At 39.5% G+C, this 10596-nt stretch overlaps 1 protein-coding gene across 1 annotated transcript; it reads right to left on the reverse strand.

The window, feature by feature from the left end:
• Positions 1 to 4717: 4717 nt before the first annotated feature.
• Positions 4718 to 8868, reverse strand: LOC124163434. The gene is made up of 4 exons (XM_046540382.1): positions 8692 to 8868; positions 5858 to 8183; positions 5084 to 5371; positions 4718 to 4869 (listed from the first exon to the last, which is right to left on the reverse strand). Exons 1-4 carry the CDS (start codon positions 8866 to 8868, stop codon positions 4718 to 4720), a joined length of 2943 nt encoding a protein of 980 aa, XP_046396338.1.
• Positions 8869 to 10596: the final 1728 nt, after the last annotated feature.

Consider the following 10596-nt stretch of genomic DNA (forward strand, 5'->3'; position numbering starts at 1 on the left):
ACACAATATGTCTGGTATCAAGGTTTGGTACTAAGGGGTAATCAAGTGAGAGGAAAAGATGGAGGAAAGGGTGATTTTGCCTATGTAGGATTCATATCGATCTGGCTTAAATGTGAGGAATAATTAAATGGTAACTTTGCGTGCAGCAAAAATTCTCTTATACCCACATATATTCCATTTTATTTTAAACTCCATCTTCTCAATTCACCTAAGAATAATATACAGGAAAAATAACCCTTGTACGTATTGAGATCTACAATTTTTATACCAGTGTTGTACTCTCAGTTAGAGGAAATGATTTTTCCTCTGCGAAATTTTTGCCCGTAACGTGCACTTACGGGAGGCTCCATAAGTTAAGTAGTAGATGTAAGTAGTAGATAAGGTAAATAGTAGGGTAGTTTAAGGGTATTTCTTTGAATAACTCTAATATTACCAAATTATTACCACAGAAGTTATATAGGAACATTTGCGATGGAAACGAGACTGGTCTACGTATAGTTGGATTTGGAGCTAGTCCGGAAACGAGACAAATAGCAGGAAGACGCGTGCTGAGATAAATGACACTGAGTGAAGGGCTGAGTGACATAATCAAGTTGGGAAGCGGCAGAGGAGAAGGGATACCAGACTGAGAGGGCAAGCTATGACAGACAACAGGGAGACGGTGGACGCAGCAGGATATACTGGGCATGTGAAGAAGATATTTCGGAGAAAAATAAATGTGAAAAAGAAGAAATCACGATATAGCGGTGATGATCTGTAACCGAGTAATAATTTCTATCTGAAGGCAAGAGTAATATTACTTTCAGAGAGTTATATTATACCAGCGTATTGTACGAATAAGGTAAATATACGAATCACGCTATTTTTAATGAGAGAATATGGGGAAATGAAGCAAAAATGGGTAACGGAAAGCTATTGAGTGAATAGCAATTGAGAAGAAAAGGAAGGTAGATCAAGGAATAAAACAACAAATGAAATAGACTAATAAACTAGCTAAGTAAACGGAACAGTCATGATTAGTTTCAGAAAACTCCTTAGAGTTTTTCAGATTTTACTAGCCAATATATAACATTTTGTGGTAAGCTTACAGTTACTACAGATAACTTTGGGAACTATAAATTATAACGAGTATTAATGCAATGCAAAAAATATTCAAATAAACATCTAACGCACAAATGCATAAAATATTTTTGGAAAAAAAACGCCATAGATGATAATATAATTATGACCAAAAATGGATATATCATTCATTTGAATCCCAAAATATGCAACTTAAATACTTTAAAAAATATATAGCCAATACTTTTCTCTCCTACTTTCTTTAAGAACTCATCCATATTCTAATAGATCTCAATCACCATACTAAGTTATCTCCAGGGTTTCAGAATATCATGGATATCATTCACCTTCCAGGTAGCTCATCCTCACTCACCTGGAAGTAAAAATGCGTAAAACTGTTTCATTTTGGTAAACCCGTAAATTATATATTTTTTATGATTTAGGTACACAGAAATTAAAATAGCCTTAATCTTCACGCGAGTGCTCCAGCAATGATTGTGTTTGTTAAGATAATGCAAATCAGTACACGGAAAGACTACACCATAAATTTTAAAAATGCCCTTAGAATTTTTGCAAGGGGTGATAAAACCAAACTTTTTTGAAAAAGGAATTCATATCAATGATATTTGCCTGTGCGTCAAACTGTAGAGAACTGAGAAAAAACTATGAATATTACACATTCGAGGCGATATAAGGATTATTACCCACCATCACTGGAGCTCTGGAGCTCCAGGCTCTGGAGCGCGTATCTCATTAAATTTAGATTAATTACTGAATATCTTCGATCAAGGGTTGCCTATTTTTCATGCATGCAGATCGCGTATGTTCAACTTGAGAATTACTCAGGACCGCAATTTCAAACCGGAAAGACTCTACGGGCCTTAATAGCTAGTATTTCCCAACATTTATATTTATTCCAAGTTTTAGATTCATTTACAGTAGATTTAAGTGAAAGAGGGAACAATATTTAGTGTACTCTACCATTGGAAGATAATAGTTGGTGTATTCGCACATGGCTTGAATCAATGCAGAAAAAGACCATTTTACTTAGTTCCCAGTCTACCAGCCAAATAATTTCATTTTTTATCAAAGTTCCCCGCAGTGAGGCGATTAAATATCTAAGTCTCAACACGTTTATGAGACTGAAAAAAATCTAGAGAGCCCAAATTATAGATATTTATGCTTTACAGAAGACCAACTTTGGTAACTTTTTCCTCACTCTTTATCTTTGGTCCGCACTCCCGCCGTTTCAATATTATCTCACCCAGAAACAAATCCACGTATACATTACTCAATTTCCCTTTGGGTGATGATTAGTAAGAATAAACGATTCGTTAAAATTAGTTCGAAATTCTTCGATGTAGGGACAAAAATAAGATGGATAGACTGCAAGTTGGACAACTTCCTCGAGCTTCTTAACTCACAGCGGTAAAGTGAGAGATAAAAAAGTGGGAGGCAACTAAAGTAAAGGTTAGAACACGATCAAAGAAGCACCCGACTTGCTTCAATGTTCATCTAGAGAGAGATTTTCTCTCCTTATTTTCCTCTCTGAGGAAAAATCACAAAATTTAATGCTGAAATTTTAACAATGAACGAGGAAACACTGCGAGGAAATTGGATATAGATTGCGTTTTTTGAGAATTCTTAAATGCTACAAGCTTTTCCTCAAATATTTTATGGATGACAAAAAGAACCAAAACATTACGACTTAATATTTCAAATACCTATATTATAAAACATATGCCTGATCTCAGAAAAAATTATAATTAGGAAATATTTCTTCAGCTCCCATTTCAAGAATCAAATGGTCTCAGCATTCTCATCCGCATCCAACTCAAACAAACACACAGCTTGGTACGCTGTTCGAAGGGAGAAAAAATAATTTTGGTAAGTTCACTACAGCGATGTTTTTGAGCGATGAAAATTGCAAGTGCGTAGAAGATCGGTGAGCGTACAAGACCCCAAATTTCCACTCGGGGTCTTTTACGCTCAAAAGAGCTGATATTTAAGAGCGAGAACAATACTCCGGTCATAATCAACGCTGCTCAAGCGATCATCTTTCTCATTTAATTACATTAAAATGGTGCCACCAGATTATTCAAGGAGTTCCACGCCACTTAACATCATTTGCGGAAATAAAAGTTCATAAGTACCTACCAAGGTAAGTTCAATCCGATTTGGTGACGTGTGTTACTGTTCATAATGCATCTACAAAAAAAATTTTCTACTCTAACTTTGCTGGGTAAAATTTGTGCGGTAACATTGGAATAGTAATAATTGGCAAGGTAATAGTTATCATTTACTCGCTGATTGCCACGCGTCTTAGAGCATTCAATAAAATATATGTTGATAATTTTATAGATATAGCAAAAAATGGCGTCAGTTTAATTGTGAGGAAATAAAAACTAAGTCACTCCTTTCATTGTCAGGAAAAATTTGAGAAATTAGGAAGCAGTGTATAGAATTCTAAAGATAATGGAAAAGTTTTCGTTGTTTCATTTAAACATCGTGCAGTAATTTCAAATATTCACATCGTTTTTCACTTGTAAGTGCCACTTTTTCAATGAAAAAATTATTTCATAATTTTTAATTCAAATAGGATGTATATCGTGATGGATTCTAAAACATTTCATGTATCTCTTAGGTAGATGCAAAGGCTCTGTTATGGAGGAAAAAATGCCACAAACTGAGCCAAGCAGTTACACTATAGGATGAGAAATCCAAGGGATATTAACGTTTAAAACGGATATAATATTACAGACAGCTCACAAGATGTTACTCGATCATACACAAGAATATGGATGAACATTCTTTAGTTGTTACGCCAGATGCAATTGCTAGATACATTCTTTGGTCATAATGGGATGATTGAAATAAGGTGCGGTTACTGAAAGTCTGTAGGGTAAGGAAAAAAACTGAAGTTAACAGAAGAATAATTTTATTAGCTTTAAATTAAATAGGGAGAGCATAACAAAAAATGGCTTTTTTCTTTAAGCATTTTACGCACATATCTTGATTCATAATTGCGGAATTCGTTTCCATTATGAACATTTCTCCCGAGCAAACTGAGACCCAAGACCCGGGTAAATGATGAGCTGCTAAGTATTTAGAACTATTAACTCCATTTACCATTCTTTTTATTACAAGGAGAAAGAAATTTTACATTACAAAATATGCGAGTAACCACTTGTAGCATGGGGAAAAATCTACGTGAATGTATTTAGAAACCTGAAATATATTTCAAAACCGTCCATGACCGGGAAACAGAAAAATTCTCTCTGAAAACCTTCCGGATTTTACTCTTACGGGATATGAAAAATATTTATCATTTCAGCGGGTTCTTATTAAACGCGAGGAGATATTAAGATACCGAAACGCTATATCTGAGCATTGTTTATTGTGATTCATGATTCAAGGCATTATTCCAACCTGTAGTGAGCATCCAAACATTGGTTATCAATTCTTGCTAATGTCAGTGTTGCGGGACAAAAGGAACGAAGTTCCTTCAACCTTCACCCGAAGGACCAGAGAAACACAGTTTTTGAACGTTCCAAAAAATACATATATTCTCAAAAAAAAAAAACAATATTAAAGGGCAATGAATAACAATAACTTTCACTAGTCAGTATAATAATAGTGGGGCAACTTCACCCATCAGTCAGTCAGTAGATCCTCCTCTGTCGTTGCCAACACGTGCGCACACTTGGGGGGCGGGGGAGTGGTCGGGGCAACTGCTGGCACCACACACTTTCACCTTGGGTTTGGTTCGCTGACTGCTCACACTCAACACACACCGAGAACTGCCGACGGCTTGTCGTAACACACACACACACACACACACAAACTGAGCATCAAAATACAAATACGCCCTCCGGTGGCAGTTGCATGAACTAAATACCTCTGTTTACGGAACATACCGGCCCCCTTGATCCGCTAGGATCAATAAAAAATACAAAAAAAAGAGAAATTGAGCTTAATTGAATTGAGGTAGGGAACAATTTTGTGGCTGGGCGGGAATAGGTACCTTCTTGCGTTCGTAGCTGCACAATGCTAACGACCCCGTCCTTTCCTGGATAGGCTTTGGTGACACGGGCAAGACACCATTGGAGGGGAGGTGCATGAGGGTTATGCACCAGCACCAGGTCTCCATCCTTTAATCCACTTCCTCGTAGAGTCCACTTCGATCGTTGCTGGAGGGTGTGCAGATATTCTTGATGCCAGCGCTTCCATATGCGTTGAGATAGGCTCTGTACCATCTGCCATCGAGAGAGCCGATTTAGAGGAATATCTGATGAATCTTCTTCTGGAAGAGCTTGCAAGGAGCAACCGATAAGAAAATGGCCTGGGGTAAGAGCCGTGGTCTCGGAGGGGTCAGTTGACAGCGGTGCCAAGGGGCGCGAGTTAAGCATTGCTAGCCACTTCAGTCCCTCCCACCATAGGTGATTGTCAAGCAGTTGCGAAGGTGCAAGTCCTCGGGATGCTAAATCCGCAGGGTTTTGTTCAGAGGCAATATGGTTCCATAAATGAGAAGGTATCCATTCTTGTATTTGACTCACACGATTAGCGACGTATGTCTTCAGGCGGTAAGAAGGCGTTTGAATCCAGCTTAACACAATTGTAGAATCACACCATGCTGTTGTACTTTCAATATTAATGTGAGGAGAAAGTTGAAGAGAAGAATAATTTAATAGTTTTGCTAAAAGATGTGCTCCACATAGCTCTAGGCGAGGCAAGGAAATGCGCTTTAGTGGAGAAACTCTTGTTTTGGCATTAAGAATTGAGGATTTTATTGCATTACTTCCATCTATACTGCGAACGTAGATTACAGCACTGTATCCCTGTTGAGATGCATCAGAAAACCCATGAAGCTGGATGGTTACTGGATGAGCGATGAAAAGCTGACGCTGTAACCTTATGTTTGCAATATGAGGCAAATCATTTAAAAATTGCTTCCATCTATTAATAATCTCTGAAGGCAATTGATCATCCCACGCTAATCCTAAAGTCCAAATCATCTGCATAAATGACTTAGCCCAGAATACAACTGGCGCTATCCATCCACAGGGGTCATACAATTTCGCGATGGATGACAGGACTGCCCTCTTAGTGAATTGAGTTTGGGCAACTTCTACTTTGTACGAGAAAACATCTTCATTTGGGTCCCATTGCAGTCCTAATATTCCATGAAGTTGGGTAGAACTGGAACGGAGAGGATTGGGAAAGTAATGCGGTGAATTGGTTGACTCCAGCAGACGGGGTGAGTTACTACACCATTTGTGCAGCGTAAAACCTCCAAGGCGAAGTAGCTCGGTTAGTTCATCTTTTAGATTGAGAGCTTCTTCCAACGTATCCGAGCCAGTTATTATGTCGTCGACAAAAGTCTGCTTTAGGAGCACTTCAGCAGCACGAGGAAAATTTTCCCTTTCATCATGGGCTAATTGTTGAAGAGTTCGAATTGCAAGAAAGGGCGAACATGTCATTCCGTACGTTACTGTTGCTAGTTTGTACGGTTGAAGTGGTTCAGATGGCTGCGATCTCCAATAAATTAGTTGGAATGGCTGGTCATCTGGGTGCAGCATGATGTTGCGGAACATCTGGATGATATCACATGAGAATACTATTGCGTGCCGTCTAAAATGTAAAATCACATCAAAAATGCTGTTTTGCAACTTCGGTCCTGATAGCAAAATATCATTCAATGAGACATTGTTGGAAGTGCGAGAACTAGCGTCAAAAACGACTCGCAGTTTTTTGATAGGGTCATGTTTTTTTAATACTCCATGATGAGGAATGAAGTAATGAGAGAAGTTAAGCGTGCTGTAGGTGCATGGAGTCATATGCCCTGAATCTAAATAATCTTGCATGAAGTTCACATAAAGACCATTATAGCCAGGTTGCGCTAAGAATCTTCCTTCCAACGAGAAAAATCGTTTTTTAGCAATGGCTGCAGAGTCTCCGAGATTGGGGTGAGCTTTCTTGAAAGGAAGCCTGACTATGTATTTCCCCGAAGGATCCCTTTGGAATGTTGTGGCGAAGTGCCGTTCCGCATGAATTTCTTCCGGAGAAAGAGCTGGGTTTGGTGGCTCTTCAATTTGCCAAAACTTCTGTATGGACTTATGTAGGTCCATATCAGTTATAGTAAAAAATATCTTATCTTCATTGAGGCTAACTTGAGGCGATCCGACAAAGCAAGATCCCATGAGGACAAATCCAAACATAGTGCCGAATGCAACTGGTTGACCAGGACCAAGAGGCAGACGCTGGCCCGTGAATGCAAGTGCAAAAAGATCGGCTCCAATCAAAATATCCACCGGAGATGGTACATCAAAGGTAGGATCTGCTAGGACTAGTGAGCACACTTTTTTTCTCACTTCCTTCGAAATAGTGGTTTGGGGTAAGTTTGAACTAATGTTGTCAACAATTTGAACAAAGTGGGATTGCGCGAGGGATTGTCCATTCAAACTATCTATATTTAAATTGGTTATTCCTCGAGTGCGTAGACTAGCTTGAGATAGTCCACTAAGGAGGTTGGTAGACCTTAAACGTTTTACTCTGAGAAGCTGCGCACAATGCTCAGATATACAGCTGGTCTGAGCAGCTGAGTCCAAAACGCCTCGTACTACACAAGAATTCCCTTCCTGAGTGGAGAGTTTCACCAATGTTGTGGCCAGGATAACAGAGGCGGTTGTCTTCGCTGAAGAAAATCCTACAAAAGAGTCTGGTTGAGATCTTTCTTCTGAGTTGTTCACAGGGGATGGTTTACTTGTAGGTGAACTCGACGGACCTGATGATACAGAACCGCGATTCGGGAGATGCAGCAATGAATGGTGTCTCCTTTTACACGTCTTGCATGAGTGAGTTGATTTACAAAATTTAATCGAGTGAGAAGTACCAAGACAATTGTAACACCAGCCATTGGTGCGGGCAAATCTTTGTCGATCTTCGGCACTTAATTTGAGAAAAGAGTCACAACTATAAACATTGTGATTGGGGGCATGGCAATAATTGCAGATTGCCTTTTCCAGTGATAAAAGTGTGACTTTAGGGGGGCGTGAAGATGCAACGCTTTTCGTTTCTTGAGGGCGGTTGTATCCAATATTTGCATCTTCCAATCTTGAGGATTCCTTTTCAAGAAAATCAATCAAATCATTAATGGAGGGAATCTCATTTTCTGTAACCTTGTGATCTTCGAAGCGCTTCCGTGTCTCTTGGTTCAACTTTCGTAAAAGCAGAGTTGATAAAAGTAATCCTTCGTTAGTAATATCATGCCCTAAGGCAGTTAATGCCTGCGTATTCTCGCGAAAAATATCTAAGAAGTTTCGAATACTTTTCAACGAGCCGTTAATGATTGGCAAATCAATGATACTGCTAACATGATTGCTCACCAAGCGTCTAATGTTGTGATATCTTTTATGCAACAAGCTCCATGCAATGTGGTAATTGGGAGCGGAGATAGGTAAACCTTTAATTACATTTAGAGCTTCTCCTCGGAAAGGAAAGAAGTTACTGAAATCGTTCAATATCTGAAAGACTCTCATTATGATGAATAGATCTTTCAAATAGATTTGAAAAGTATATCCAGACATTCAAATCTCCAGAAAAGTGAGGCAAATCGAATTTGGGTAATCTCACTGAGGAGGCTGGCAGTGCCGAGGTGGTCGGAGGTAAAGCATTACTTGGAAACTCGACATTTTCCTCCGATCTTAGGATAGTTCTAATTGCTGCCTTCACATCACCATAAAGGTCCGATATTTCATCAGAATGAATTCTGACTGCTTGATCATTTATTTCTGAGACTTCTTCGCCCATATATAACTTTTCCAGTTGCTGTTGAAAATTGATGAACTTCTGATCCACTTCCTCCAAATACGAGCGTAACCTTTCTCTCTTAGGTTCAGGAGGTCGTGGAGCTGGAGGAAGAAATTGCTCGACATAACTATTTATTTTAATTAATCTATTTTTTGTTAGCTCTGCTTGACGAGAGAATGCTACGTAACGCATTGCGATGGAAATTCAAAATCAGCTGTTCGTAAATGTACCGTTGCCGCGGAGTAGGAGGTGAGCAGCTGCTGGCCTTGGAGATAGCGCAGTCCGAACTTGGGGCGGCGAGCGATGAGTAATACATACGAACGCAAGAGGAGCGGTCGAGGGATGAGAGAAGAAGTCAGAGGGTTGAGAGGGGAAGTCAGAGGGTTTAGAGGGTCAAACACCGTTGCGATACACTCAATTTCAGAGATAGAGAGAAATAATTCCCCAACTAACTGCCGCCGGATTGCGAAACATGGCATTGAACAATACTACAAAATTAATGAGAAGCAACATCAAATTTAAATGAGAGCATTCAACAAATAAACATTAATAAGAAACAACTGAGAAAGAACACTGAATCCATAGCACTTAAGTTCAAGTTTAAATAAGAGCATTGAACAATTAAACATCCGATAAGAAACAACTGAGATAGAACACTGAATCCATAGCGCTTTAGTCAAAGTTTAAATAAGAGCATTGAACAATCAAACATCCGATAACAAACAACTGAGATAGAACACTGAATCCATAGCGCTTAAGTTCAAGTTTAAATAAGAGCATTGAACAATTAAAGATCCGGCCCGAAGGACCAAAAATATGTTGCGGGACAAAAGGAACGAAGTTCCTTCAACCTTCACCCGAAGGACCAGAGAAACACAGTTTTTGAACGTTCCAAAAAATACATATATTCTCAAAAAAAAAAACAATATTAAAGGGCAATGAATAACAATAACTTTCACTAGTCAGTATAATAATATTGGGGCAACTTCACCCATCAGTCAGTCAGTAGATCCTCCTCTGTCGTTGCCAACACGTGCGCACACTTGGGGGGCGGGGGAGTGGTCGGGGCAACTGCTGGCACCACACACTTTCACCTTGGGTTTGGTTCGCTGACTGCTCACACTCAACACACACCGAGAACTGCCGACGGCTTGTCGTAACACACACACACACACACACACACGAGCTTTCGTCGAGTGAGGACGTGTTTCTGCTGTGCTCCGACTTGACTGCCTCTTTCGTGTGTTTCCCGGTGGATTTTCGCCGTTTTTCTTGGTGAGATCGCTCCAGATTTATATATATATATATATATTTATATATATATATATATATATAATCATAATAACACATAATAGAAATTGAAAGAAAGAGATAGAAACATAAATGCAAGACGATGACACACTGTGGCGTGGAGATGGAATGAAGGCCGAAAACACATGGAAAAAAGTTCACCTGAACCGGGAATCGAACCACGGACCTTCTGCTTTCCGGGCAGATGCTCAGACCACCGAGCTATCCAGGCTAATCTAATCTCCAGTGTTTTCGGCGGGGGTTTATACACCAAATCCCCCGAGGTCTAGCCCTATCATTTGGCCAAGAGATGGCTCTGGGCGTAGGTCCCGCCACGAACGAAGAATTCAACGCGGACAGAAGAAGAAATGGAATTAAAGATGGTCACAATCACACACACAGCAGGAAAGATATAGAACATGCGTTTCGGGGAACGCT

This window comes from Ischnura elegans, chromosome 1 (assembly GCF_921293095.1).
Source record: "Ischnura elegans chromosome 1, ioIscEleg1.1, whole genome shotgun sequence".
Lineage (NCBI taxonomy): Eukaryota > Metazoa > Arthropoda > Insecta > Odonata > Coenagrionidae > Ischnura > Ischnura elegans.